At 69.6% G+C, this 27,647-nt stretch overlaps 2 protein-coding genes across 39 annotated transcripts in view; both read right to left on the bottom strand.

The window, feature by feature from the left end:
* The window catches only part of LOC110365826 (microtubule-actin cross-linking factor 1, isoforms 6/7-like), a 42,010-nt gene extending 27,218 nt beyond the window's left edge, over positions 1-14,792 (bottom strand). Inside the window, exons 1-4 of one of the 3 annotated variants that reach the window (XM_065054770.1) lie at positions 14,271-14,792; positions 13,660-13,800; positions 8,441-8,520; positions 7,745-7,922 (exon numbers count right to left, since the gene is read on the bottom strand). In XM_065054770.1, the coding sequence (XP_064910842.1) occupies positions 7,745-7,922; positions 8,441-8,520; positions 13,660-13,800; positions 14,271-14,513 (642 nt within the window). In that variant the 5' untranslated portion in view covers positions 14,514-14,792. Of the gene's footprint in view, positions 1-439; positions 1,792-4,229; positions 4,444-7,744; positions 7,923-8,440; positions 8,521-13,659; positions 13,801-14,270 lie in introns of those variants that run through there. The other 2 variants (XM_065054771.1, XM_065054772.1) reach the window with 2 other exon arrangements.
* Positions 14,793-14,795: 3 nt separating this feature from the next.
* PLEC (plectin) overlaps positions 14,796-27,647 on the bottom strand; it is an 84,966-nt gene continuing 72,114 nt past the window's right edge. For 35 of the 36 annotated variants that reach the window (XM_065054749.1, XM_065054738.1, XM_065054750.1 and 32 more), the window contains 6 exons: positions 27,252-27,608; positions 27,080-27,163; positions 26,851-26,955; positions 26,544-26,642; positions 21,823-25,203; positions 14,796-21,204 (listed from right to left, as the gene is read on the bottom strand). In XM_065054749.1, coding sequence (XP_064910821.1) covers positions 14,872-21,204; positions 21,823-25,203; positions 26,544-26,642; positions 26,851-26,955; positions 27,080-27,163; positions 27,252-27,608 — 10,359 coding nt within the window. In that variant the 3' untranslated portion in view covers positions 14,796-14,871. The remainder of the gene's footprint in view (positions 21,205-21,822; positions 25,204-26,543; positions 26,643-26,850; positions 26,956-27,079; positions 27,164-27,251; positions 27,609-27,647) is intronic. The other variant, XM_065054769.1, reaches the window with a different exon arrangement.

The following is a 27,647-nucleotide window of genomic DNA, read 5'->3' as shown; positions in this document are numbered from 1 at the left end:
ACCAGCCCAGGTCCTGCCCCGTGTCCTTTGCGCAGCCCCCATGCGCCCCGTGCAGCCCCGTGACCCTCGCGCAGCCCCCGTGTCCCCTGTGCAGCCCCGTGTCCCCCGTGTCCCCCGCACAGCCCCGTGTCCCCCGCTCGCCCGGGCTGCGCCAGGCCGGGCTCTCGCAGACCCACACTCCTCCTCCTCGGGCCGAAGGACCCGGCAGTGCCAGGGGTCCCCCAAGCGGGGTCTACACACCCCGCACCCTGCGGACCCCACAAGCCACGGCACAGGGAGGGGACAGGCCTGTCCCCCCACGCAGGGCTGGTCCCCAGCGGCGCCCCGAGGGGAGACAGAAGCTGAGACTCATGTGGGGACACAGCGGCGCTGGCACGGCCACCCCGTGGCGTGGGGCCGGCACAGCGTCCCCGCAGCGAAGGGCCCCGCCCGCTGTCACCTCCACGGTGTCCGTCTGTCCGCAGCGGCCGCCAGCCGCCGGCTCCCCCGCGCGCTCCGTCAGCACCGTGACCGTCCGGGTGACCAGGGGCTCGCCGCCCTTCTCGCCGGCGGGGTACTCGGTCACCTCCACGATCTCCGTCACGATGGTCTCGGTCACCTCCGTCACCTCCGTCACCTCCCGCGTGGTGACGGGTTTCCAGGACCAGGCGCCGCGGGGGACACCGGCCCGGGGGGGCGTCCAGGCCGCGCCCCCCGCCTGTCCCTGTCCCTGTCCCTGTCCCTGTCCCTGTCCCCGCAGTGGGACACAGGCCGAGCTGCCATTCTGCACCGTCACCTCCGACTGGCTGCGCTTCAGCACGGGGCTGCCCGGGCGGCTCCGCGCACCGGACACCGCGCTCCAGCCGTTCTCCACCGGCGGCTTCTCCGGCAGCACCGGCCAGGCCTCCGTGGCGCTCCTGCCGGGCGGCTGCCCCGCATCCAGCCCTGTGTCGCGGCGCGGCAGCTCCCGGAGGAGCTCGTCCGGCCGTCGGCTCTTCTCGCCCAGGCAGCTGGGCCGGCTCACCGAGTTCCCCATGGCGCGGGCACGGGCGCCGGGCCCCCCCCTCAAATCCCGGCCTGAAACGAGCCAGGAGGACGCACGTTATCGGAGCCACCGCGGTGCCACATGGCACCCGGACCCGTCCTGCGCCCGGGTCGCCCTCCGGCCCCGCTCCCGCTGCGCCTGCGCCCCGGCCGCTGCTGGTGCTGCCAAATCCCTGACTGGGCTTTGAGGGTCCCAGCCCTCCCGGGCAAAGGGCTGCTGAGAGTTGGGGCCTGGAGACAACGAGGGACGAGGCGCTGGTGTCACCCACGTGGAGGGAGGGGGCCCCGAGGCACTGGTGGCGTCGCCACCACCCGGGGTGTGTGTCCCTGCCGGCCGGCGCTGCCTCGTTAGCAGACGAGCGCACGAGGGGCACGGGAGGCAGCGCGCGGCAGACGGGCAGATGCTCGGGCCGGCAGCGCTTTGTGCCGTTAGATTAACCCGGCGGCCGCGGAGCCGGGAGAAAGGAGCCATCTGGCCACAGGGCCCACAAAGGCGGCCGGGGAGCTGCCGGGGGAGAGGGCCGGGGGCTGCGGCACCCCCAGCAGGCAGCGTCACGGGCAGGCGGCTCCCACCCTGCCGGCACTGCCGCAGCCATAAATCCCTGCGCCAGCCGGCAGGACCCTCCCACGCCAGCCCCGCCAGAGCCCTGCCGCAGCGCTGCCTGCACCCTGACCCACGCTGCCTGCATCCTGACCCACTGCTGCCTGCACCCAGACCCACGCTGCCTGCAACCGGACCCACTGCTGCCTGCAACCGGACCCACTGCTGCCTGCACCCTGACCCACGCTGCCTGCACCCTGACCCACTGCTGCCTGCACCCTGACCCACTGCTGCCTGCAACCGGACCCACTGCTGCCTGCACCCTGACCCACTGCTGCTGCCTGCATCCTGACCCACTGCTGCCTGCACCCTGACCCACTGCTGCCTGCACCCTGACCCACGCTGCCTGCACCCTGACCCACTGCTGCCTGCACCCTGACCCACTGCTGCTGCCTGCATCCTGACCCACTGCTGCCTGCACCCTGACCCACTGCTGCTGCCTGCACCCAGACCCACGCTGCCTGCACCCTGACCCACTGCTGTCTGCAACTGGACCCACTGCTGCCTGCAACCAGACCCACTGCTGCCTGCACCCTGACCCACTGCTGCTGCCTGCATCCTGACCCACTGCTGCCTGCACCCTGACCCACTGCTGCTGCCTGCACCCAGACCCACGCTGCCTGCACCCTGACCCACTGCTGTCTGCAACTGGACCCACTGCTGCCTGCACCCTGACCCACTGCTGCCTGCACCCTGACCCACTGCTGCCTGCATCCTGACCCACTGCTGCCTGCAACTGGACCCACTGCTGCCTGCACCCTGACCCGCTGCTGCCTGCACCCTGACCCACTGCTGCTGCCTGCACCCTGACCCACTGCTGCTGCCTGCACCCTGACCCACTGCTGTCTGCAACCAGACCCACTGCTGTCTGCAACCAGACCCACTGCTGTCTGCAACCAGACCCACTGCTGCTGCCTGCATCCTGACCCGCTGCTGCCTGCATCCTGACCCGCTGCTGCCTGCACCCTGACCCACTGCTGCCTGCACCCTGACCCACTGCTGTCTGCAACCAGACCCACTGCTGCCTGCACCCTGACCCACTGCTGCCTGCACCCTGACCCACGCTGCCTGCAACCGGACCCACTGCTGTCTGCAACCAGACCCACTGCTGCCTGCATCCGGACCCACTGCTGCCTGCAACCGGACCCACGCTGCCTGCATCCTGACCCACTGCTGCCTGCAACCAGACCCACTGCTGCCTGCACCCTGACCCACTGCTGCCTGCACCCTGACCCACACTGCCTGCAACCGGACCCACTGCTGTCTGCAACCAGACCCACTGCTGCCTGCATCCTGACCCACTGCTGCCTGCACCCTGACCCAGTACCCAGACCCCGCACCCAGTGCGGGACGCCCACCCTTGTGCCCATGTGCACCCACCCGCACCCACCCGCACATGCACACAGCCCCACAGCGCCACTGCCCGCCCACGGTGCTCTGCCCCCCGGGCTGGGGCTCTGCCTGCACGCGGACCCCCCGCCCCACGCACCCACGTGGACACCCACATAGACACCGCACGCAGACACCGCACACACGGACACCGCGCTGGACACACAGACACCGTGCCGGACACACAGACACCACGCTGCACACACGGACACCGCGCTGGACACACGGACACCGCGCTGGACACACGGACACCGTGCCGGACACACAGACACCACGCTGCACACACGGACACCATGCCGCACACACAGCACCGCGCTGGACACACAGACACCGTGCTGGACACACAGACAGTGCGCCCCACGCGCACCCACCCTGCCCTGCAATGCAGCCGGCACCGGGCACAGACCCGGCATCACCCCACGGGGGGACCCACGACACCCCAACCCGCGCACAGGGCTGGGGGGCAGCTGCTCCACGGGCGCAGGTACCCACAGCGGGGAGACACCGTGCCGGCCGGAGCACCCCGAGCAGGTGCACACGGACAGCCCCGCACACCGGGACACACGCTGTGGCACACACCGTGGCACACACACTGTGGCACACGCTGTGGCACACACCGTGGCACACACACCGTGGCACACGCTGTGGCACACACACCGTGGCACACGCTGTGGCACACACACTGTGGCACACACGCTGTGGCACACACCGTGGCACACACACTGTGGCACACACACTGTGGCACACACCACAGTCCCTGTGCACGCACACCACAGTCCCTGTGCACATGCACACACCCCACAGCCTCATGCACACGCACCACAGCCCCGTGCACACACGCACACACCCCACAGTCCCTGTGCACACACATACACACCACAGTCCTTGTGCACACGCACACACACCACAGTCCCCGTGCACACGCACCACAGTCCCCGTGCACACGCACACACCCCGCAGCCCCAGTGCACGCTGTCCCTGTGCACACACACGCGGCTGCACCTCACACGGGGCCTGACACGCCAGACCCACGTGCAGTGTCCCCGTCAGCCCCACGCACGGTGGCCCCGCCAGCCGCACTCGACCCGCCTGGCCGGGTCCCCACGGGGACACCAGCACCGCGATCGGGGCGCCCCCGGCCGCTCCCCCCGGCCCCGCAGCCCCGGTCCCGCCGCCCCCCCGCGCAGGGACCCGCCCGGGCCGTCCCCGCACTCACCCGTCGGCGCAGCCGGGCGTCCATGGGCCGGGCCGGGGGGCTCCGCCGCCCCCGCTACCGGCCGCGCCGCCGGGCCATGGCGGGGCCGAGCCGGCGGCGGAGCGGAGCGGCGCTCGGTCCCCGTTACCGCCGCCCGGCCATCGCCCGCCCCGGCCCCGTCGCCGCCTTTGTGCGCTGCGCCCCGCGGTGCGGGGGACCCGGGGGCACCCGGGGGGACCGGGCGGGCGGGACCTCGGGCTCGGCTCGGCTCGGCCCCGCAGAGCCCGGCTCGGCGCGCAGGGCTGACCCCGCCGCACCCCCCGCCGATACAATACGGCCGCGTTAACCCTTAGCGCGCCGGACGCCGCCGTTACCGGGGAAACCCCCGGGGACTCGCAGCCATCCCGGGCAGGGGGAGGGGAGCGGCGCCGTTCCCACCGCCTGCCCCGCCCGGCGCTGCCCGCGGGAGCGGCCCGGACACCCCCCGGCCGGCCCCGGCCCCGGCCCCGGCCCCGCACCTGCTCCCGCGCCGGCCCCGGCCCCGCACCTCCTCCCGCACCGGCCCCGGCACCGGCCCGGCCCCGGCCCGGAGCCGGCAGCGCACAGCGGCGCCTGCGGACCGTCCCGCAGCCCCACGGGACACAGCCCCACGGCGGCACAGCCCCGCAGGACACAGCCCCACAGCAGTTCGGACACACAGGACACAGCCCCACAGTAGCACAGCCCCACACGACACAGCCCCACGGCAGCACAGTGCACGGGATACAGCCCCACGGCGGCACAGCCCCACAGCGGCACGGACACACAGGACACAGCCCCACGGCAGCACAGCCCCACAGCATCACGGACACACAGGACACAGCCCCACGGCAGCACAGCCCCTGGGGTGCGCTGACCCCCACACCCTCTCCAGCCGCCGGGTCGCGGCGCTGCCGCGGTCACAGGGGTCACAGCCCCGCTCCCCGTCTGCCGCGGGGTGTCCGGTGTCCCGGCCGGGCCCGGCTCAGCGCGGCAGGGATGGGCCGTGGTGCTGTGGAGCCCGGGGACCGCGGGGGCTGCTCCACGCGGGGCGCCGGTGCCGTGACCCCGTCCCCAGCGGCCGGGCCCTGCGGGGCCGGGGTTCTGCCGCACACGAGGCCGCGGTTTCCCGGCGCTGGTGGATGGGGCTCCCCTGGGCTCCCCTGAACGCCGCGGGCGGGGGGGCCGGGGGCTTTGTCTGCTGGGGGGGAACCAGCATAACCCGGGCTCTGTGCAGCACCGCAACGCCAGCACGCTGCCGAGGGGCTCAGCACCCCCCGGTGCAGTTCACCCCCCGGGTGAACTGGGCATCCTGAGTGAACTGGGCCACCCAGGCGGGTCCTGGGCCTGGCGGGCGGTGCTGAGCCCCCGTGCACTCCCGGCTGCCTCTGTGCTGGGCAATGCTGCCGCGCTGAGCACTGCAAAGAGGGGCTGGCGTGGGGGTCTGGTGTGGGGGGCTGGCATGGGGGGCTGGCACAGGGGGCTGCTCCCCTGGCCTGCTGCCCCCAGCCCCACGGCTCAGGCTACCCCCTCCCCATTGCCCCATGGGGGCACACACGAGGATCGGGACCCCCGGCGCCCCCCGGGCACCTCGCGGCACCGCGTGGCAGTGGGCACCGAGGCGGCTGTTGGCGGAGCCGCGCTGCCTGCCGCCCCGCACGGCCGCCGCGGCCGGGCTGGCACACTCCGCAGCCCCGGGCGCTGCTGGGGGCAGCGCGGGCGCCCCGGGCACAGGAGCCCGGCGCGGGGCAGCGGCCAGAGCGGCGGCCGGAATCCGCAGCCTCAGATCCCGGGAGCCGGCGGGTTCTGCTCGGCCGCGGCTTTGTCTGCGCCCGGGCGGCATGAATGGCCCTTTCAGTTTGTGCCGTCATGTGTGCGCGGGAGCCCGCGTGCTGCCCGGCCCCAACAAAAGGAGCCGGCGAGGGACTGTTCAGGGGCGGCGAGGAGGGGCCGGCGGGGCAGCCCCCGCACCAGCGCTGCTGCTGCCGCTCGGCGCAGCCGGGTGACGGAGCTGGCGCCTGGGCCCGAGGGGGACGCGCTGCTGCTCTCGGGCTCCAGGCGGGGACGGCGAGCCGGGGACACGTGGGGGCTGGACGGTGGGGACGGCGCTGCACACGCCCGGGTCGGGGACACGGCTGCACACCCCCCATGCACGGCTGCACACACCTGGTGCAAGATGCACACCCCCAGCACAGCTGCACACAACTGGTGCACAGCTGCACAGCCCCCATGCACGGCTGCACATCCCTGGCGCAGCTGCACACACCTGGTGCACAGCTGCACACTCCCCATGCACGGCTGCACAACCCTGGCGCAGCTGCGCACACCTGGTGCACAGCTGCACACCCCACATGCACGGCAGCATGTACCTGGTTCATAGCTGCACACCCCACATGCACAGCTGCACGCACATGTTGCACAGCTGCACACCCCCAGATGCACGGCAGCATGCACAAAGTGCACATCTGCACAACGCCCATGCACAGCTGCACGAACCTGGTGCACATATGCACAAACCCTGTGCACATCTGCTCGCACCTTGTACACAGCTGCAAACCCCTGGCGCAGCTGCACACTTTCTGCACGGCTGCACAGCCCCATGCACGGCTGCATGCTCTGTGTGTGGCTGCACACTGCATGCACTACTGCACACTCTGTGCATGGCCGCACACTCTGTGCACTATTGCACACTGTGCACGGCTGCACACTCTGTGCACTATCGCACACTGTGCACGGCTGCACGCCCCTTGCACTGCTGCACACTCTGTGCACTATTGCACACTGTGCACGGCTGCACACTCTGTGCACTATTGCACACTGTGCACGGCTGCACGCCCCTTGCACGGCTGTACACTCTGTGCACTATCGCACACTGTGCACGGCTGCACACTGTGCACGGCTGCACACTGTGCACGGCTGCACGCCCCTTGCACGGCTGCACACTCTGTGCACTATTGCACACTGTGCACGGCTGCACACCCCTTGCACGGCTGCACACTCTGTGCACTATTGCACACTGTGCATGGCTGCATGCCCCTTGCACGGCTGCACACTCTGTGCACTATTGCACACTGTGCACAGCTGCATGCCCCTTGCACTGCCACACGCACCACGGGGACAGCGGCGCCGAGGGCCGCGGCTGAGCGTGGAGCAGCCGGTGCAGCAGCCGGTGCAGCAGCCGGTGGCCCCGTCACCCCCGGGGCTGCGAGGCGGCGATGCCGCCCGCCCCGCAGGCCATGGTGACGGCTGCCTCGCGCTCACGGGCGAGGGTCCGTGGGGAAGGGGGCTGCTGGGGGCCACGGGCTGGGTGGGCGCTGCCGGGCTGGCATCAGGAACCGGGGACACGGGACCTTGTGTGGCCCATGGGTGTCACCAGCAGACACGCGGGGCCGTGCCGAACGGTGTCCCGCTGCCACCATCCTCGCTCTTGGTGACCAGGACCTCCCCAGCGGGGCCGCGGGCTGGGTCCCGCCCGGCTCTAAGCGGTTCTGCCGCGCACCCGGGGACGAGCCCGTTACCTGAGGGGCCGCGCCAGGCTCCGGCAGCGCCGGCAGCCGCTTCTCCACCGCGTCCAGCCAGTGCCGCAGCGCCAGCAGCTGCTCCTGCACCTCCAGCCTCCACTGCGGCCGCTCGCTGTGCTGCCAGGCTCTGCCGAGAGAGCGGGGACACGCCGGGGACCGGGCTGGCTCCACCGGGCTGGGGACCAGGGACACGGGGACCGCGAAGGTGTCCCCAGCCGTGAGCACCCGTGCACCCCGCCGCCCGGCCAGTCTGGACACCGGGACCCCCCTTGCAGAGTCCCCATCACCGGCCCTGCTCCCCATGCCGCCGGCGTGGCCGGTGCTGCTCGGTCACGTCTGCCCCGGCCTTGCGGAGCCCCCGAGTGTCCCCAGCCCCACGTGTCCCCTGGCAGGGGACGCCACACGGGGAGCAGCCCCGGGGCTGTGGCCTCTGCCGGGTTCACTGCTGGCGCCGCTTCCTGAGCCCAGTTGGTGACAGAAACCCAGGCTGTCCCCATGTCCCCGTGTCCCCAGACCCAGCGCCCGTGGCTGCTCCCGTCCCAGCCCCGCTGTCCCTGGAGGGGACACTCCCGCCCCACGTGTGACCTGCGCCCTCCCCGTCCCGCGGGGACCCAGGGCCGGCGGTGCGGGATTCGCCGCAGCTGCACCATCAGGGCTCAGAGCCCATCGATGGCACGCACATGGCGCATGTACCTCTCCACGTCCTCCCCGTCCGGCGACGACCCCTCCGCGCTCCCTCCGGAGACGCCGGCGTTGGCCGCGACGCCGCGGGTCTGCAAGGAGAGCAGAGGGACGGGTGGGGACGAGGCGTCAGGACCGGCAGAGGGGCAGGGGACGTCTCGAGGTGTCACCATGTCCCCACGGGGACTGGACCCCCCAGCTCTGCCCTCTGCTCCAGCATCGCAGCGGGCACCGGCGGCTCCAGCTCTGCCGGGACCAGCGCCACGGGATGCTGCGGTTCTCCCGGATTTCCCTGCTCTTTTCACCGCGGGTTTCTCGCGGGTCTCACTCTGCACCCGCCAGCCCCCTCGGCCCCTTCGGTGTCCCATATCGGTCCCCCGCAGAGCCCAGTCCGGCACCCGGCTAAACCCAAACCGTGGCCATGGCAAACTGCCCCCGGCGTGGCTGTGGCTGCACCGCGCACCCGCCTCATCCTCACAGCTGCCCTGTCCCCACGCTCAGGATCGGGCCCTGTGCCCCGGCACGGCCCGGGGGGCAGGTGTGGGGCAGGCGGGACGTGGCGGGAGGCGGGAGGGGATGGTCCTGGTTTGGGGCTTTTCCGGGTGAGGAGCCGAACCCTGCGCGCCCCGGAGCATGGGGGACGGCACAGGGCTGTGGCACCTGGGACAGGAAATCCCGTCACCGCGCCCTGGGACGTGAGGGCGGAACAAGGGCATTTGGTGCCGCCTGACAGCAGCCGCGCGGTGCCTGGGGAGGGGTCACCGGTCACCGCACCGCGGCTGCCACAGCTCGGAGCACTCCAAGGCTGCTGGGCCACACCGCTGTCCCCGCTGCCTTCCCCACCACCGTCACCACCGCTGTCCCCACTGCTGTCCCCACCGCCATCACCACTGCCATCCCCACTGCCATCCCCACTGCTGTCCCCACCGCCATCACCACTGCTGTCCCCACTGCCATCCCCACTGCTGTCCCCACCGCCGTCACCACTGCCATCCCCACTGCCATCCCCACTGCCATCCCCACTGCTGTCCCCACCGCCATCACCACTGCTGTCCCCACTGCCATCCCCACTGCTGTCCCCACTGCTGTACCCACCGCCATCCCCACTGCTGTCCCCACTGCCATCCCCACTGCTGTCCCCACCGCCATCCCCACTGCTGTCCCCACTGCCATCCCCACTGCTGTCCCCACCGCCGTCACCACCGCTGTCACCACTGCTGTCCCCCACCACCGTCACCACTGCCATCCCCACTGCCGTCCCCACTGCCATCCCCACTACCATCTGCATCACTGTCCCCACTGCTGTCCCCACCGCTGTCCCCACCCCTGTCCCCACTGCCGTCCCCACTACCATCTGCAACCCTGTCCCCACTGCCGTCCCCACCACCATCACCACCGCTGTCCCCACTGCCGTCCCCACCACCATCACCACCGCTGTCCCCACCGCTGTCCCCACTGCCATCTGCACCACTGTCCCCACCACCATCCCCCCTGCAGGGGGGTTCAGCAGCCCCGGCACAGCTCGTGCTGGCTGGTGCACCCCGGGATTTCCCTGGGGCGAGGTGGGGCCCCCTGCGCTGCGGGGGCTCCGTGCCCGGGGCAGCGGCCGTGCCGGGGGAACGCGGCGCTGGGCAGCCCCCCCACGGCGGGGTCAGGGCTGGCGAGGGACCGTGGGAGAGGCCGCCGCGGCTTTGTGGCCGCGGTACAGAGCGTTCCCAGCGCAGCGCACACCGCGCCGGAGCCAGCAGCGCCCGGGGCGGCGGCAGCGCGGAGCTGGCACGGCTGTGTGCCAGGGGGCCGAGCCGGCTGCCGCAGCCCCGCTTGGGCGGTAGCCACGGGAACGACGCGCTCGGAGCGGCCGCGGCAGCGGGATGGGGACCCGCGGCTGACGGTGACACCGGTGACAGCGCTCGGGGCGGGGATGGTGGCCATGGGGTCCCGGCGCAGCCTAGCTCAGCCGCAGCGTGCCGGCACAGCAAGCGTCCTGCCGGCGTGTACACGGCACAGGCTGTTCCCATCGCCCGTTGCGCTGGGGGCTCTGGGGACAGCGAGAGGCCACCGCGCGTCCCCAGCCGCTGCTGCCCGGGGTGACGCTGCCCACAGGAAAGGGCTTTGGGGGCCCCAGTGGGGACATGAAGTGGCACAAGGTGGCTGCAGCGGCTCTGCGGGGGGGGACACCCGCCTGGGGGGACAGGCCTGTCCCACGGCTGGCCCCACGGCACCAGGCCGCACACAGCGCGGATTTAGGGGGTGTTGCTCCCCACCGCGTCCCCTGCACCCCACACCAGGGCCTGTCCCTTTGCTTGGCCCGTGCCGGAACCGACACGGGGCTGGGGGTGCATGGGGGTCCCCTCGGCACAGGGGCGCTGGTCCCGGGGCCGTGCAGGACCCGGTGGGTTCCTCACCCCACAGATGTGGGGCTGGGCAGGACCCGGTGGGTTCCTCACCCCACAGATGTGGGGCTGGGCAGGACCTGGTGGGTTCCTCACCCCACAGATGTGGAGCGGGCTGGGGCGGGGCGCTGGCCGCAGGGTTCCGGGTGGTCTCGGGGGTTGTGAGGGGCGTCCGGCCTCGGGGGGAACAGGGACCCCCGGTGTCCAGAGGGCAGGGCCCTGCTGCTAATTGCAGGTGCACAATGTAATTAATTAACGGCTCCCGCGCTGCTGCCATCTGCCCTGCGGCTGCTGGGGCCGGCACGGCCACTCCCGGCACAGACTGCGGCTCCCGGCACAGCCCCACAGCCCCACAGCCCCCAGCACAGCCCCACAGCTCCCGGTACAGCCCCACAGCTCCCGGCACAGCCCCACAGCCCCCAGCACAGCCCCACAGCTCCCGGCACAGCCCCATAGCCCCCAGCACAGCCCCATATAGCCCCGGCACAGCCCCAAATCCCCCAGCACAGCCCCATAGCCCCGGCACAGCCCCAAAGCCCCAGCACAGCCCCACAGCCCCCGGCACAGCCCCACAGCCCCCAGCACAGCCCCACAGCTCCCGGCACAGCCCCACAGCCCCCGGTACAGCCCCATAGCCCCTAGCACAGCCCCACAGCCCCCATCACAGCCCCACAGCCCCCGGCACAGCCCCACAGCCCCTAGCACAGACAGCCCCACAGCTCCCGGCACAGCCCCATATAGCCCCGGCACAGCCCCAAAGCCCCCAGCACAGCCCCACAGCCCCCGGCACAGCCCCACAGCCCCCAGCACAGCCCCACAGCTCCTGGCACAGCCCCCGGCACAACCTGCAGCCCCCAGTCAGACCCCAAAGCTTCCAGCACAGCCCCCGGCACAGACTGCAGCCCCTGGCACAGCCCCACAGCTCCCGGCACACCCCCACAGCTCCCGGCACAGCCCCCGGCACAACCCGCAGCCCCCGCTCAGACCCCACCAGCCCCAGACGCTGCCCCCAGGATCCCACGTGGCTGCGGTGCCCCCGGCGTGGTGCCCGGCCCCACCGCAGGCCGAGCTCCCGGCACCTGGCTCACCAGGCCGGGAGATTCCAGAGCCATCCAAGGCAGCGCCGGGCACTGCATGAGCAGGCGCCTGTGCCGGCGTCTCCCGCTTTGCCGCGGCTGCTCCCACTGAACGCTCCGACCTGCCACCAGCTGTCGGGCCAGCGCAGCCCTGGCCCCCCGGCCCCGCGGCAGCACCGGCACACACGGCGCAGAGCCCAGGGCACGGGCACAGCCCGGCACACAGCGGCACAGGCACCCGGGGACAGCTGGCACCGCACCGCCAGAGGCATGGAACCTGCCACACCATGAGCCACCACTGCTCATCCCCAAACCGGGGACCTGCGGCACGGGCGGTGCCATGGGGATGCCGGGCAGGGCTGGGCATGAGCCTGACCTGCCGGTGGTGGTCCGAGCTCTGGTGCTCTGGCACACGGGTGCTGGCGAGACCCCTGGTGCCCTGGCACACGGGTGCTGGTCAGAGCTCTGGTGCTCTGGCACACGGGTGCTGGTGAGACCCCTGGTGCCCTGGCACACCGCTGCTGGTCAGAGCTCTGGTGCTCTGGCAAACGGGTGCTGGCGAGACCCCTGGTGCGCTGGCACACTGGTGCCAGTCAGAGCTCTGGTGCCCTGGCACACCGGTGCTGGTCAGACCCCCGGTGCCCTGGCACACCGGTGCCGGTCAGACCCCCGGTGCACACTCCACCACAACCCGCGGCCCACGGCACAGGCAGGAGGCCACCGGGAGCCCCCGCCCGCGCGGCAATGCTGCGGCACAGCCACAGCGAGGAGGCCTGAGGGCGAAGAGACCACGCGGAGCTGTTTTCATCAGATCTTTACTGACGGCGCTGGGAGAGCCCTGGGCCCAGACCGCAGGTTTCACAAACACTCGGCCGTATGTACACGTCAGGTTTTAGTGTTTTGCCCCCAAAAGATGCTTTGGATGGCGGACCGGCCCCAGCCGCCCCGCCGGTGACGCCGGTGCAGAGCGCGGGGCCCCGAGCCCTGGCTCACCGGGCCGCGGTGCCGAGCCGCCGCGTCAGCGTGTCATGCAAAAGCAAAACTGGGTAATGAGAATAATAATGATGATAATGGGTGCACAGCAGTAACATGAGCGATGGACACGTGGCGATGAGAGCGGGCGAAGGAGGAGAGGAGCGGTGGAGGTCGCGGCTGAGCCGCGGCACCGCGCCGGACACCGTCCCTGGGGAGGGGGACACTGCGGACACACGGGGCGAGGGGGCCCAGGCCACCACGCAGGGGTCCTGAGGGCTCCGGGCCCCGTGGGGGCCGGCGCGGTGTCACCGTCACTGTGTCACTTATTGCTTCAGCCCCAGCCCGGGGCCCGGTGCAGCACGGCAGGGGCCGGGGGGCACCGGGGCAGCCCCCCCGCCTCGGCTGCGCGGCCCCCGGTCCCTGCCCGGGGAATCTGGCAAGTGCCAAGGGAGGGGGAGCGCGTCCCAGCGTCCTCAGGTGCGGTGCCGGCCGTGCCGGCGGTGAGGGGAGGTGGGATGGACATCCAGCCACACTACAACAGAGCGGACAGAGAAGATGGGATGAGACGCGGGATGAGACGGGGGGGCTGCTGAGCCCAGCGGCAGCACCGCGCGCCCGCCCTGCGCCCGCCGGCACAACCACAGCTGGGAAACCTTCACCACACCCCAAACTGCGCCTGGAGGAACATCGCACCCCCGGACACCTCAGCGTCCCCCCTGCAAAGCCCCCGCGCACGCCCGGCGTGGGGATCCCCGGCTCCGGGGCAGGTCAGGGAGGTCGGTGTTACCTGTGCCGGTGAGTGCAGCCGCGGAGCCGCCGCGTCCTGGGCTTCCCCGGCGCCCATCCACGACTTGCCAACGGTGGAGACCCAGCTGAGGAACTCGCCCAGCGGCGCGGGGACGTCGCGGGCAGGACTGGAAAGAGACGTCTGCCAGAGAGAGAGCGCGTTACCGCGGCACAGCACCGGCAAGGGAACCAGAGCCGGCAGCGGGAGCGGGAAAAGGAGTCCGGTTTACAGAGATGCGCCTGGTTTCTACCGAGAGCGCCGGGCTGCTGCGGCATCCCACGGCCCCCCCGCGCCGGAGGGTCCCGAGAACCTCGCTGGCGAGGGGGGTCCAGGCGCAGGCACCGCCGGCTCTGCCGAGCTCGGCGCGGGCTCTGGCGGACGCCTGTCAAAGCACCAAGCCAGGTCAGTGTCAGGAAATCAACCTCGTGCGAGCACTTCCCAGATACACCAGCGACAGACAGACAGACAGACAGACGGGCAGCGCGGCCGCCGGCGTGTGCCAGGCGGCCGGGGAGAGCCGAGCGCGGCGGCTGCGTCCCGGCGGGCGGGCTGGCGGAGGCGGTGGTGGGAGAAGCGGCGGAGCGGAAGCACCGGGCAGCGCCAGCACTTACGGTGGGGGCGCCGGCTCCGCGGTGGCAGGATGTGCCGGGAGATGTGCCGGGGGATGTGCCGGGGGGATGTGCCGGGGGGTCGAGCCGGGAGGCCGAGCCGGGGTGGCTCGGGGCCGGGGTGCGGAGGGCCCTCCTCGCCACGCCGAAGGGTCCAGGCGACGGCTCTGGCGCCGGCGCGGAGGGCCAGGGTGTGCGGTGCTGGCGCGGAGCTCGTGGCGTCCTCCTCTGCGGGGAAAGGGTCATCTCCTCCTTCGGGGGGCGGGGATGAAGCCGGCAAGGTTAATTAATTACAAAAGAGTCGCTAAGTGGTGAGATCAAAAAGACGAACGGTTTTCCGGCTCTGCCGCGGTGTCGGAGCGGTGGGGGCCGGCAGGGCCGGGGCGGCAGGTCTGGGAGGGTAGTGTGTCTTCTCTCTCATCTCTTAATATACAAATACTGACAGAATAATTGTATATATTAATATATTAGTCTAGTCTTTTTGGTTAAACTTCAGGCACTGCTTTGGAAGAGAACGGAGTTTAGAAGTTAAGAAAGGTACGAGTGGCCGGGCAGCAGCGTCGCCACACGTGAGCGGGAGGCGGCGGGATCCTCGGGACGGGGCTCAGGCCACGCGGAGCGGGGTCCCCGGCGCCCCGGGGCGCCCCCTGAGCGCCTCCCGCCCGCAGCCGCCGCTCGGCAGCGCCAGGGCCAGCGCAGCCGCCAGCGCGGCCGCCTCCACGGCGCCCCCGGCGTATCTGCGGCCAAAGCTGGAGGAGGAGTAGGAGGAGGAAGAGAAGGTCATGGAGAAGCCGGAGCCGGTGGCGTCGAAGCTGCCGCGCCGGGAGCTCGAGCGGGAGCCGGTGCGGGAGCCCGAGCGGGAGCCGGCGGCGGAGCTGGCGCCGCTGACGTTGTAGGGGCTGTAGTAGCCCTTGCTGGACTGCGAGGAGGCCTCCAGCAGCCGCAGGCCCGTCCCGTCCTCGATCATGCTCCGGTCCATGGCGTCCTTGTAGGAGATCTTGAGCTTGGTTTTGGGGCAGGTGAGGTACTTGGAGTAGGTGTTGACGTCGCGCAGCTTCTGGGCCGTGCGCGTGTCGATGGTGCCCTTCTGCAGCGCCTCGTCCAGGGACACGCGGCCCGTGGCGTCGGGCTCGATCAGGCCCCCGGTCAGGTACTGCACCTCCAGGAACCGCTGCCCGGCCTCGTAGTACAGCCAGCCCTTCTTCAGCGCCTGCGCCGCCGACATCTTCGTCTTGGTCCGCGGGTCCTCGAAGCCGTAGAAGGCCTTCTGCGCCAGGTTGATGCGGTCCACCATGATCTTGTCCACCAGGCCCTTGCTGACGGCGTCGGCGACGGAGCACTTCTCGCCGGTGCTGGGGTCGATGATGCCGCCGGTGCAGGCCTGGGCCTCCAGCAGCCGCTGCCCCGTGATGTTGTCCACCAGGTTGCGGCGCATGGCCTCGGTGATGGACACCTTCTCCAGGGTGTCGGTGTCCAGGATGCCGGCCACCGGCCCGGTCTCCTCGGTCGGGTCGCTCCACATGGAGATCTGGGTGCGTGCGGGGGCCGGGCTGACGGTGTAGGAGGAGGACGAGCCCACGGAGGACGACCGCGACCGGAAGCCGCTCATGTTGCCGGAGAGCATGTCCGCGAACTCGGTGATGGAGAGGGTGCCCGAGCGGTACTGGTCCAGCGCCGACTGGTCGATGAGGCCCTTGCTGATGGCGTCGTCGATGTCATACTGGCGTCCCGAGCGCCGGTCGATGATCATGGACTTGACCACGCCGTCCGAGGAGGACGTGGTGATCTCCTCCCACTCGCACTCCTGCTCCGACAGCTCCAGGTATGTGGGGTGGTCGATGAGGCCCTTGCGATAGGCCTCGTACACAGACATCTCCTTGCCTGTCTCCGGGTCGACGATGACCACCCTGCGCTTGCGGACGGAGGACTTGGAGGACGTCTTCCTCTCCCGCTTCTTCTCCTTCAGGGGCAGGAGGCAGAGGCCGGTCTCCGGGTCGGTGATGCACCGCTCCATGAGCTGCAGGTAGGTGAGGTTCTCCTCGGTGTTGGGGTCGAAGAAGCCCTTGGTGTCGTCACTGGGGTCCAGCAGGATCTCGTTCATCTCCTCATCGAAGAGGCCCCTCTTGTAGGCGATCTCCACGGGCAGGCGGTGGCTCTCCTCGGGGTCGATGATGCCGCCCGTCGCGATCTGCGCCTCCAGCAGGCGGATCCCGTGGTCCTTCAGGATCAGGCCCTTCTTCATGGCCTGGAAGAGGGAGATGAGCTTCCCGGTGTAGGGGTCCCGGTAGCCGGTGACGGCCCGCTCGGCAGAGAGCAGCTTGTCCTTGAACTCGGGCCCCACGATGCCCATGCGCACGGCGTCCTCCACCGTCAGCTTGAGGCCCCTGATGGGGTCGATCACGTAGCCGGTGGCCGCCTGCGCCTCCAGCAGCTCGAAGGCGGTGCCCGGCCTGATGATGCCCTTCTTCATGGCCTGGTACACGGACAGCCGCTCCTTCGTGGAGTCCACGAAGACGCCAGCAATGCAGCTGGTGCCCTCCAGGAACTTCTTAATGCTCTTGGAGACCTCCTCGATGGAGGTGAGGCCTTCCTGGAGGCGCTGGGCGGTGGCCTCGTCCACCACCTGCGAGCGGACCAGCTCCTCCACCGTGATCTGCTTGCGCAGCCCGCGGAACGTCAGCTTCCTGGTGTCGCAGAGCGGGAGCAGGAGGAGCCCGCTGCCCTCGTCCCGGCGGCAGCGCTTCAGCAGCTGCGTGTAGCTCAGCTTCTCCTCCGTGGACGGGTCCACGTAGCTCCGCACCTCGCTGGGCTCGGACAGCATGTCGTGCGTCTCCTTGTTGATGAAGCCCCGCTGGTAGGCCACCTCCAGCGGCAGGTGGAAGCCCAGGTGCGGGTCGATGATGCCACCGGTGGCAATCTGGGCGTCCAGGAGCTTGAGGGCCTCTTCGCTGGGGATGAGGTCCTTCTTCATGGCCTGGAAGATGGAGATCTTCTGCTCGCTGTACGGGTCCCTGTAACCGGTCACGGCCCTCTCCGCAGACAGGAGCCGGTCGTGGATTTCAGGCCCCACCACGCCCTTCCTGACGGCTTCGTCGACGGTCAGCATCTCGTTCTTTATGGGGTCAATCATGAAGCCGGTGGCAGCCTGGGCCTCCAGGAGGCAGCGGGCCACTTCAGGGTTGATCAGCCCCTTCTTCAGCGCCTGGTAGATACTGAGCTTCTGCTTGGAGGAGGGGATGTAGATGCCGGCCACGCAGCCCGACCCGTACAGGTACTTCCAGATGGTCTCCACGTCCAGGAGCTCCCGGAAGGACTTGGAGCCCTGCTTCAGCAGGTTGTAGATCTCCTGGGAGATGATCTTGGCCTCGTAGAGGTCCTCGGCCGAGATGCGGCGCCGGATGTAGTCGTAGGAGGTGAGATTCTGCTGCCTGATGATCTCGGTCTTCTCGATGATCTCGATGATGATGATGATCATGCGCTCCTTGGACACGCGGCCCGACTGGAACTCCTCCATGAGCTGCTTCCGCTGCTCCTCGGGCAGCAGGTCCGAGTGCATGATCTCCCACAGCGACATGGAGGAGCCAGCCCTGCTGCCCACGGGGATCTCCACCTGCGTCTCCTCAAACACCTTCCGTGTCTCCGCCTCCGTGTACACCTGCGTGGTCTCCACCACCGTGGGCTTCTCGGGCTCCCGCAGGGGCAGCAGGTACAGGCCCGTCTCCGGGTCCTCGATGCACTTCTCCTTCAGCTGCCTGTACGTGAGGTTCTCATGCGTGTTGGGGTCGAAGAAGCCCTTGGTGTCATCGGTGGGGTCAGAGAGGGTCCGGTTCAGCTCCTCGTCGAAGTAGCCGCGCTGGTAGGCCACCTCCACGGGGAGCCGGTGGCTGTTGACGGGGTCGATGATGCCGCCGGTGGCGATCTGGGCCTCCAGCAGGCGGATGCCGTGCTCCTTGACGATGAGTCCTTTCTTCATGGCCTGGAACAGGGAGATGGTGTTGCCCGAGTAGGGGTCGGTGTAGCCAGTCACAGCCCTCTCGGCTGACAGCAGCTTCTCGTGCAGTTCAGGCCCGACCACACCGGCCTTCACAGCCTCGTTGACGTACAGTTTGCGGTTCCTCACGGGGTCGATCAAGAAGCCGGTGGCTGCCTGGGCCTCCAGGAGGACCACGGCAGTGCTGGGCCTCAGCAGGTTCCTCCTCATGGCCTCGTAGATGTTCAGCTTCTCCTTGGTCGCCTCCACGTAGACGCCAGCAATGCAGTCGCTGCCGTGCAGGAACCTCCTCACCGCGTCTGTCTCTGCGAGGTCTTTCACCGTCTTCTTGCCCTCCTTCAGCTGCTCGTACTGGGCTTTGCTGATGATGTGCGACTCCACCAGCTCGCTGGCGGGCACGGGTGCCCGGAGGCCGCTGAACGTCAGCTTCTCCTGCCTCTTGGTCTCCGCCTCCTCGATGATGGTGATGACAATCTTGATGATCTTCTCGATGGTCACCTTGCCCGTCTTGTACTGCCGGAGGAGCTCCCGCCTGTGCTCCTCCGTGAAGTACTCGGAGTGGATCAGCTCCCAGATGGTCATCGTCCGGCCCTTCATGCTGCCCACCGGCACCTCCACGGTGGCCTTGTCAAAGCACTCCTTGGCCTGGCTGTCGGTGTAGAGCTCCTCCTGCTGCGCCTGGATGGCTCTGTCGGAGAGGGGCAGCAGGCACAGGCCGGTCTGCTTGTCGCGGTGGCAGTTCTTCTGCAGCTGGCCGTAGGTGAGGTGCTCCTGGGTGTTGGGACAGTAGAAGGCCTTGGCGTCGCCTTGCAGCTCGGCCAGAGCCTCGTGTATCTCGGGGTCCAGGTAGCCCCGCTTGTAGGCGACGTCGAGCGGGAGCCGGTGGCTGTTGACGGGGTCGATGATGCCGCCAGTAGCCAGCTGGACGTCCAGGAGACGGACCCCGGTGTCGGTGGGAATGAGGCCCTTCTTGAGCGCCTGGAAGAGGGAAACCGTCTGGCCCGTGTAGGGATCCTTGTAGCCCGTCACCGCCCGCTCTGCGGACAGCAGCTTCTCATGGAACTCCGGCCCCACCACCTCGGCCTTCACCGCCTCGTCAACGGAGAGCAGCTTGTTGCTCACCGGGTCCACGATGTAGCCGGTGGCAGCCTGGGCTTCCAGCAGGGACAGGGCAACCTCTGGCTTCAGCAGGTTTCTCTTCAGGGCATCATAGAAGGTCAGCTTCTGGCCGGTGGACTCCACCAGGACGCCGGCAATGGCGTCCGTGCCCTTCAGGTACTGCCGCACGGACTCCATCTCCGCCACGTCCTTCACGGTCTTCTTGCCCTGGTGCAGCTGGTTGTAGAGGTCCTTGGTGAGGATTTTGCTTTCCAGCAGCTCGGCAGCCGGCACGGGGGCCCGGAGGCCCTCAAAGCACATCTGGCTCTTCTTCTCGCTTTCCTCCACAACCGTGATGATGATCTTAATGATCTTCTCCACCGTGATCTTGCCGGTCCTGTACTGCTGGATCAGGTCCCGCCTTTGGTCCTCGGTGAAGTATTCAGAGTTGATGATTTCCCAGATGGTCATCGTCTTCCCTTGGAACTTGCCGAACGGTGCTGTCACCGTGGCCTTCTTGAAGACGTCCTTGGCTTCTTTGTCGGTGTAGACCAGCTCTCTCTCCTTGGCCGCCTGGTCAGTGAGCGGCAGGAGGCACAGCCCCGTGTCGGGGTCTGTCACACACCGCTCCATGAGCTGCATGTAGGTGAGGTTCTCCTGCGTGTTGGGGTCGAAGAAGCCCTTGGTGTCGTCGCTGGGGTCGGACAGCACCCGGTTCATCTCCTCGTCGAAGTAGCCGCGCTGGTAGGCAGCTTCCACGGGGAGCCGGTGGCTGTGCACGGGGTCGATGATGCCGCCGGTGGCAATCTGGGCCTCCAGCAGGCGGATGCCGTGCTCCTTGACGATGAGCTCCTTGCTCATGGCCTGGAACAGGGAGATCTTGTCGCCCGTGTAGGGATCCTTGTAGCCGGTGACCGCCCGCTCAGCCGACAGCATCTTGTTGTGCAGCTCTGGCCCGATCACCCCTTCCCTCACCGCCTCGTTCACCGAGAGCCTCGCGTTCCGCACGGGGTCGATGATGAAGCCCGAGGCCGCCTGCGCTTCCAGGAGGACCAGCGCGGTGCCCGGGCTCAGCAGCTTCTTCTTCATGGCTTCGTAGATGCTCATCTTCTGATTGGTGGGTTTGATTAACAAACCGGCAATGCTGCTCTTGCCCTGCAGGTACCTCTTGATGTCTTCCCTCTGCGAGAGCTCGCCAACGCTCACCACGCCCTTCGCCAACTTGTCTAGGCTCTCCTTGCTCAGAATGCCGGCGTCAGCCAGCTTCTCCGCGGACACCTTCTGACGGATGCCCTCGAAGGCAAACTCGGGCTCCCCGTTCTGCGCCAGCCCGTCCACTGCGTCTCTGCCGTTGGGCATGGCCTTCATATCCGGCAGCTGCGCCGCAGTCACCGCAGCCTCCTCGGGCAGGTCGTCCGTCTGGATCATGATCTCTCGCGTCTGGGCCAGGGCGGCCTTGTACTCCTCCTGCATCTGCTCCAGCCTCTCCCTCAGCTTCTTGTTCTCCTCTTCCAGGAGCTTCTCCTGCTGCTGCCGCTGCCTCTCGAGCTGCTGCAGCTCCTCCTGCTTCTGACGGACGTTCTCCTCCGCCTCCTGCTGGTGCTTCTTGGCTTCGTCCAGCATGGCTTTCAGCTGCTGCTTCTCCTGCTCCATCTCCTTCTGCTGCCGCTCCTGCTCCGCCTTCAGGTTCTGGGCTTTGTCCACCTCGTCTTTGAAGAGCTTCTCCAGCTTCGTCTTCTCCTCCTCGATGAACTTCTCCTTCTGCAGCAGGGCATCCTTCTCCGTCAGGAACGTCTGCTGCAGGAGCTGGGTCTCCTGGCGGAGCTGCGCCTCCTGTGCCACCTGCATCTGGGGAGGGAGAGAGGACAGGGGTGAGACGGCGGCAGCGGGGGGGACAGGCAGCGCGGTGGCACCAGGCGGGGCTGCGCGGTCACTCAACCACTCTGCTGCAGGGTCAGGAGTTAGGGGAGCAGCGCCGGGTTAGGGACAAGCAACACGGGGTGGGACGAGCAGGGAAAGGACATGAGCTCCCCCGCGGGGTCAGGGACTCCCTGCCCGGCACCGCGGCGGGACCTGTGGACGGCTCTCATCTCCAGAGAGAAACAAGGACACACCGCGGCGCCGGAACGCTGGCATGGGGGGCGTGGATCCCCCTCCATGGCAGCAGCCGGGGGTGGGAGCTCCTGTGCCGACGCCTCCCGGCCGGGTTCACCTCGCTGCGCCTGCTGCTGGCTCCACGCACGCCCTGCCCCACGCACAGGGGTCCTGCCCCACACCTGGGGGACGAACGCTGGAGCAGGGAGCTCAGGGACGCCGCCTCCTCCCGGTCGGTGCCAGCAGCCGGCTCCGCACCCGCCTGCGCCGCAGCGAGGGCGTCCCCATGCACCACAGTGAGGGCGTCCCCGTGCACCGCAGCGAGGGTGTCCCCGTGCACCGCCACCACCAAGGGGACCCGCAGCCCAGTACCTCCTCGGCCTTCTGCTGCAGCAGCGCTGCCTCCTGCTTCAGCCTCTCCTTCTCCTGCTCCAGGTCGGCAATGGCCTTTCGCAGCTTCTCCGCATCCTGGTCGCTCTGGTGCCGCTGGATCTCCAGCGTGTGCACCAGCGTCATCTTCTCCTGCGTGGCCAGCTCGGTCTCGTGCAGCCTTTCGCTGATGTCCTCCGCCTGCCTCTTGAAGCGCTTGGCTTCCTCCTCGGCCTTGGCCTGGGCCACGCTCATCTCGGCCACCTGCAGCTTGAGGCGCTCGGCCTCGGCCGTGATCTCCAGCTGCCGCCGGCGCTCGGCCTCCAGCGTCTTCTGGAAGCCCTCGGTCTCCTCGGCCAGGCGCTGCTGCATCTGCTCCTTGTCCTCCTGCAGCCTCTTGGCGTGCTCCTGCGCCAGGTCCTTCTGCTTCTGCAGCATCTCCGCCTCCGCCTTCAGCCGCGTGGCCTCCTGCACCGCCTGCATCTTCTCCTTCAGCATCTTCTCCGCCAGCGCCCGCTGCTGCGCCAGGTCGTCCTCGGCCAGCTGCCGCAGCCGGGCGGCCTCCTGCGCCTCCACGCTGAGCCGCGCCACCTCCTCCGCCACCTGCTTCATCTTCTCGGCCTCCTCCGCCAGGAACTTCTGCGTGTTGTCCTTGTCCTTGAGGATCAGCACCTTGTTCTCCTCCTCGATGCGGCTCTTCAGCTTCGCCAGCTCCTCCATCTGCACGCGCACCTTGAAGAGCTCCTCCTCCACCTGCGCCTTCTGCCGGACGGCGTCGCCCACCTCCTCCTTCAGCCGCTGCAGCTCCTCGTCCAGGATGCCCTTCTGGTGGTCGGTCTCGTCCAGCTGCAGCTTCACCTTGGTCAGCTCCTGCTCCACCTGCGCCTTCTGCCGCAGCGTCTGCTCCGCGAACTTCTTGTGCTTCTCCATCTCGGCGTCCGCCAGCTGCTTCTGCCGCAGCGCCGCCTGCTCCGCCTGCGCCCGCTTGGCCGCCTCCAGCTCGGCCTCCTTGCGCAGCTTCTCCGCGTCCGCCTGCGCCTGCGCCTGGGCCTGCGCCTCCTCCTCCGCGCGCTGCTTCAGCCGCTCGGCCTCCTCCACGCGCTGCCGGGACAGGCTGGCGTCCTGCTCGGCGCGGCCGCGGGCCAGCTCGGCCTCCTCGGCCGCCCGCCGCGCGCGCTCGGCCTCCTCGCGCAGCCGCTCCAGGAGGCTCTGCTCCTGCTGCCGCGTCTGCAGCAGCTCCTGCTCCTTCTGCTGCACGGCGGCCAGGTGCGCCTTCTCCTCCGCCGCCAGGCGCTTCTGCGCCGCCTCCCGCGCCAGCTGGATCTGCCGCTCCGACTCCTTCTCCGCCAGCTCCTTCTGCCGACGCGCCTCCTCCACCGCGGCGCGCAGCCGCTCCACCTCCTCCAGCGCCAGCCGCCGCTGCCGCGCGGCGTCCTCCTCGGCCGCCACGATGGCGCGCACCTTCTCCTCGGCCTCGCGCCGCCGCGCCTCCTCCTCCAGCGCCAGCGCCCGCTGCCGCTCAGCCTCGCGCTCCGCCTGCTGCCGGCTGCGCTGCGCCTCCTCGGCCTCGCCGCGGATGCGGCCCAGCTCCCGCTCCAGCTCCGCCTTGCCCGCTGACGCCTTCTCGAAGCTGGCCTTGAGCCCGCGGATCTCCTCCTCCACCTGCCGCCGCTGCCGCAGCGTGTCCTCCACCAGCCCCTTCTGCCGCTCCAGCTCGCTCTCCGAGGAGCGCTTCAGCTGGGCGATCTTCTCCTCGATGTCCTGCTTGTGCTGCGCCGCCTGCTCCTCCAGCAGCTTGCGCTGGTACGCCTCGTCCTCCGCCAGCCGCCGCAGCCGCTCGTTCTCCGCCTCCTTCTCCTTCAGCGCGATCTCCGCCTCCGCCTTCAGCCGCGACGCCTCGTTGATGGCCGCCAGCTTCTCCTTGAGGATGCGCTCGGCCTCGGCGCGCTGCCGCCCGGCCTCCTCCTCCGCCAGCTGCCGCTGCCGCTTGGCCTCCTCGGAGAGGGCGCGCAAGCGGGCGGCCTCCTCGGCCAGCTCCCGCAGCTTGCTGGCCTCGGCCTCCAGCCGCTGCTTGGACTTCTCGCTGCTGGAGCGCGACTCCTCCTCCGCCTTGGCCTTGCTCTCCAGCAGCACCTCCATCTCGGCACGCAGCTTGGCCAGCTCGTCCTCCACCTCCTTGCGCTTCTGGATGGCCTCGCTCACCTCCGCCTTCAGCCGGAACAGCTCCTCCTCCAGCAGCAGCCGCTGCTGCTCCCCGTTCTCCATCTCGGCCTTCAGCCGGATCAGCTCCTGCTCGGCCGCCAGCTTCTGCTGGGCCGTGCCCTCCGCCAGCTCCCGCTGCTTCTCCAACTCCTCCTCCGCCAGCTCCTTCTGCCGCAGCGCCGACTCCTCCGCCTTGGCGCGCTTGCGGGCCTCCCGCTCCGCGTCCTCCTTCTGCTTCTCCGCCTCCTCCTGCGCCAGCGTCTTCTTGTGGGCCACCTCCTCGGCCTGCAGCCGCAGCCGCAGCGCCTCGTTGGCCTTCTGCCGCCAGCGCTCCAGCTCCTTCTCGGCCTCCTCCCGCGACCGCTCGGCCTCCAGCTGCTGCTTCTTCAGCCGCTCGGCCTCCTCCTGCAGGTGGGCCACCGCGATGTGCTCCTGCTGCAGCGACAGCTCCAGCTGCGCCGTCTTCTCGGCGAAGGACAGCCGCTTGCTCTGCAGCTCGGCCTCGGCGCTGCGCTGGGCCACCTCCTGCGCCACCTGGATCTGCCGCTCCTTCTCGGCCTCCGCCTGCCGCATGCGCCGCTCGGCCTCCTCCGCCTGCAGCCGCAGCTGCTCCAGGTCCGCCAGCGCCTTCTGCTTCTCCCGCGCCGCGTCCCGCTCCGCCTGCACCTTGCGCTTCAGCTCCTCCTCCGCCTCCCGCTTCTTCTGGCTCTCCTCCTTCACCTGCCGCCGCAGGCGCTCGGCCTCCTCCTGCGCCTGCCGCTTCTGCCGCTCGGCGTCCTCGGCGCGCGCCCGCAGCTCCTGCAGCTCCGTCTCGGCGCTCGCCCGCTGCTTCTCGGTGCTCTCCAGCTGCAGGCGGATGAGGCGGATCTCCTCCTCCACCTTCTTGCGGTTGTACTCGGCCTCCTCGATCAGCTTGACCTTGGACTTGATCTGGTGGTCCGAGTTCTGCCGCAGCTGCAGCAGCTCCTGCTGGATGTTCTGCTTCTGCTGCTCGGCGTCCACGGCCACCACCTCCCGCCGGGTGACCTCCTCCTGCATGCGGAGCTGCAGCTCCCGCGCCTCCGCCTCCGCCTGCGCCTTGGCTTTGGCGTGGGCCTCGGCCAGCTGCCGCTGCTTCTCCAGCTGCGCCTCCACCTCCGCCAGCCGCTTCCTCTCCTCCTCCTTCAGCTTCTCGGCGGCTTTCTGGAGGGCAAAGGGTGCAGAGAAAACAGAGAGGGGAGAGAGAGAGAAATCACAAGGGATGCGACCGAGCCGGGGCGTCAGCGCCAGCCACAACCACGCGCCGCCGGGAGACGGGCCGGGCCGGGCGGAGGATGCGCGTGCGATGACTTCGGGTCCCTGAGCCTCCCCACGAGCTGGAGGCGGTGACACCGGCTTCCAGAAGACGTGTGGCAGATGGGACACGCGAGCACCGTGGCTCACTCAGCACAGCGACAGGACCAAGACAGTGGTGCCAGAAGCAAGATGGCCACGTACCACAGAGAAGAGATGGAGCGCGAGCAAAGCCGCAGGCAACGAGACGGACGCGAGCGGCGTGCGCACCACCACCGTGCCCGCTGTCCCCACGGAGAGGAGCCCCCATGCTCCCCATGCGAGAGGCGCCGGCGCAGACACCCGTCACCTCGGAGAAGCGAGACCCAGCGGCAGCACCAGCGCGAGCGGCACAGAGGGAGCGGGCGGCCAGGGAGGTGCCAGCAGCGCTTTCCCCGCCGGGAAAGCCTCGACGAGGTGCAGAGCGATCCCAGCGCCGGCCCGTGCTGCGCCGAACCCCTAACCCCGCCGGCCGCACACCGCAGGGCCGGCTCAGCTCGTGTGCGGTGTGGGGCTGCACCACAGGGCGCCGGTGCCACATGCAGCGCGAGCGAGGCCGTCGCGGCGCCGTGCAGGGTGGGGGCGGCACACACCAGGGAGCTGGAGCTGGCCCGCGGGTCCCCTCGTGCCACCCCGAGAGACGCGGTGAGGGCGCGGGGCCGCGGCAGAGGCGGACAGGAGCGGGGGCTGCAGCAGCGGGAGGGGCACGCAGGGCGAGCGGGGGGTGCGGTGGGGACGGGGACATGCGCACAGTGAGTACCTGGTGCAGGGAGGCCAGAGTCATCCTGGGTATTTACCCGCCATTAGATCCCCACCAACGCAACCAGCCCCCAAGACAAAGCACTGGCAAAGCGGCTCGACTTCGAGGGCAGAAACCAAGAGTTAGAGAGGTTACGAAGACAGAAACCAGCGGGCGCCAGCGCCCGAGCCCAGCGCCCAAGCGAAGGCAGATGCCGACTGCGCTACGTGTATCTGGGAAGTGCCGCCTACCAGAGTCTCGCCAGAGCCCGCCGGTGCAGCTGCACGCCGGCCCGGCCAAACCTCTCGGCTTGGGAACCCTCTGCGCCCAGAGCCAGCAGCTTCAGAGCCAGGAGCCCGATCAGAGCGGGGTTAGAGGCCGTGGCCAGCGTTAGTGATGGGGGCTGGAGTCACCACAAACTGCGTGGTGACGCGGCAGAGAGACCGTGGCCGGAGCCGTGCCGCTGCCCTACCTCCTCCTCCTCCAGCCGCCGCAGCGTCTCGGTGATGAACTTGATGTACTGGCTGGTCAGCGTGGTCAGCTCACTGTACCGCGTCCGCAGCTCTATGTACTGTGGCAGATGGCGGGGGTCAGCGGGGCAGCGCACCCACAGCACCCCCACCCCGCTGCCCGGCACGGCGGCGGCACCGGGGCCAAGGGAGCCGAGCCCGGTGCCAGACCCCCATGCCCACCCCTTCGGCGAGAGCCACCGCCCGCGCTCCCGGGGAAGGAGCCGCCAGGGATCAGCCGCGCCCCGGCACCCGCGGGTCCCCCCTCACCTCCTGGATGATGCTGTCAGACGCCGACTGCACCTTGGGCTTCTTGGCCGGCGAGGCCATGGGCTCCACCTGCGCCTTGAAGCTCACCAGCTGCAGCTCGTAGTCCTGCAGGTACAGGGTGCTCAGGACACCAGCTGGGGTCCCCAGTGAGCCCCCCGGCCCCTCCACCCCACACCCGCCACAGCACCCCGGGACGGCCAGCCTGGCGCAGGCAGGGCCGGCGGCGCACCTTGATGGCGTCGATGTACTGCTTGGCGTAGCGCTGGCACTCCTCCACCTTGTCCTTGTTGCGGTCGCATTCTTCCAGAAGTTTCTGGGGGAGAGGCGGGGGTGAGCTCATGCGCCCCGCAGCCGCGGTCAGCCGGCAGCACCGGCCCCGCGCATCCCGCCGCTGGCGGTACCTTCTCTTGCAGCAGCTGCTCGCGCACCGCCTTGCTGTCGGTGATGGGCACCGCCTGGATCTGCTCCTGGCGCTGCTTGGCGTCCTGGATCCAGAGCAGCAGCGCGTCGCAGCTCTCGCGGTAGTACCGCAGCTGCCGGCCCAGCTGGTCCAGCTCGCGCTGGCGCAGGTCGCTCTGCGCCAGCACCGCCTGCCAGCGCTCCAGCAGCTGCTGCACGCGCTCCCGGTACCGCTCCAGGTCCACGTCGCGCTCGCTGTGGCCCCGGACCATCCGCTCGTTGACGTCCTTGGCCTTGCTCAGGTCGGTCTCCAGCGTGTTGAAGAAGGGCTGGTGGCCCTCGGCCTGCGCACGCAGCCGCTGCCGCACAGAACGGGGGTCACGGGGTCATCCAATGGT

Source organism: Columba livia, chromosome 2, assembly GCF_036013475.1.
Source record: "Columba livia isolate bColLiv1 breed racing homer chromosome 2, bColLiv1.pat.W.v2, whole genome shotgun sequence".
In the NCBI taxonomy this organism is placed as follows: Eukaryota; Metazoa; Chordata; class Aves; order Columbiformes; family Columbidae; genus Columba; species Columba livia.
This window is presented reverse-complemented; position numbering and strand designations above follow the sequence as displayed.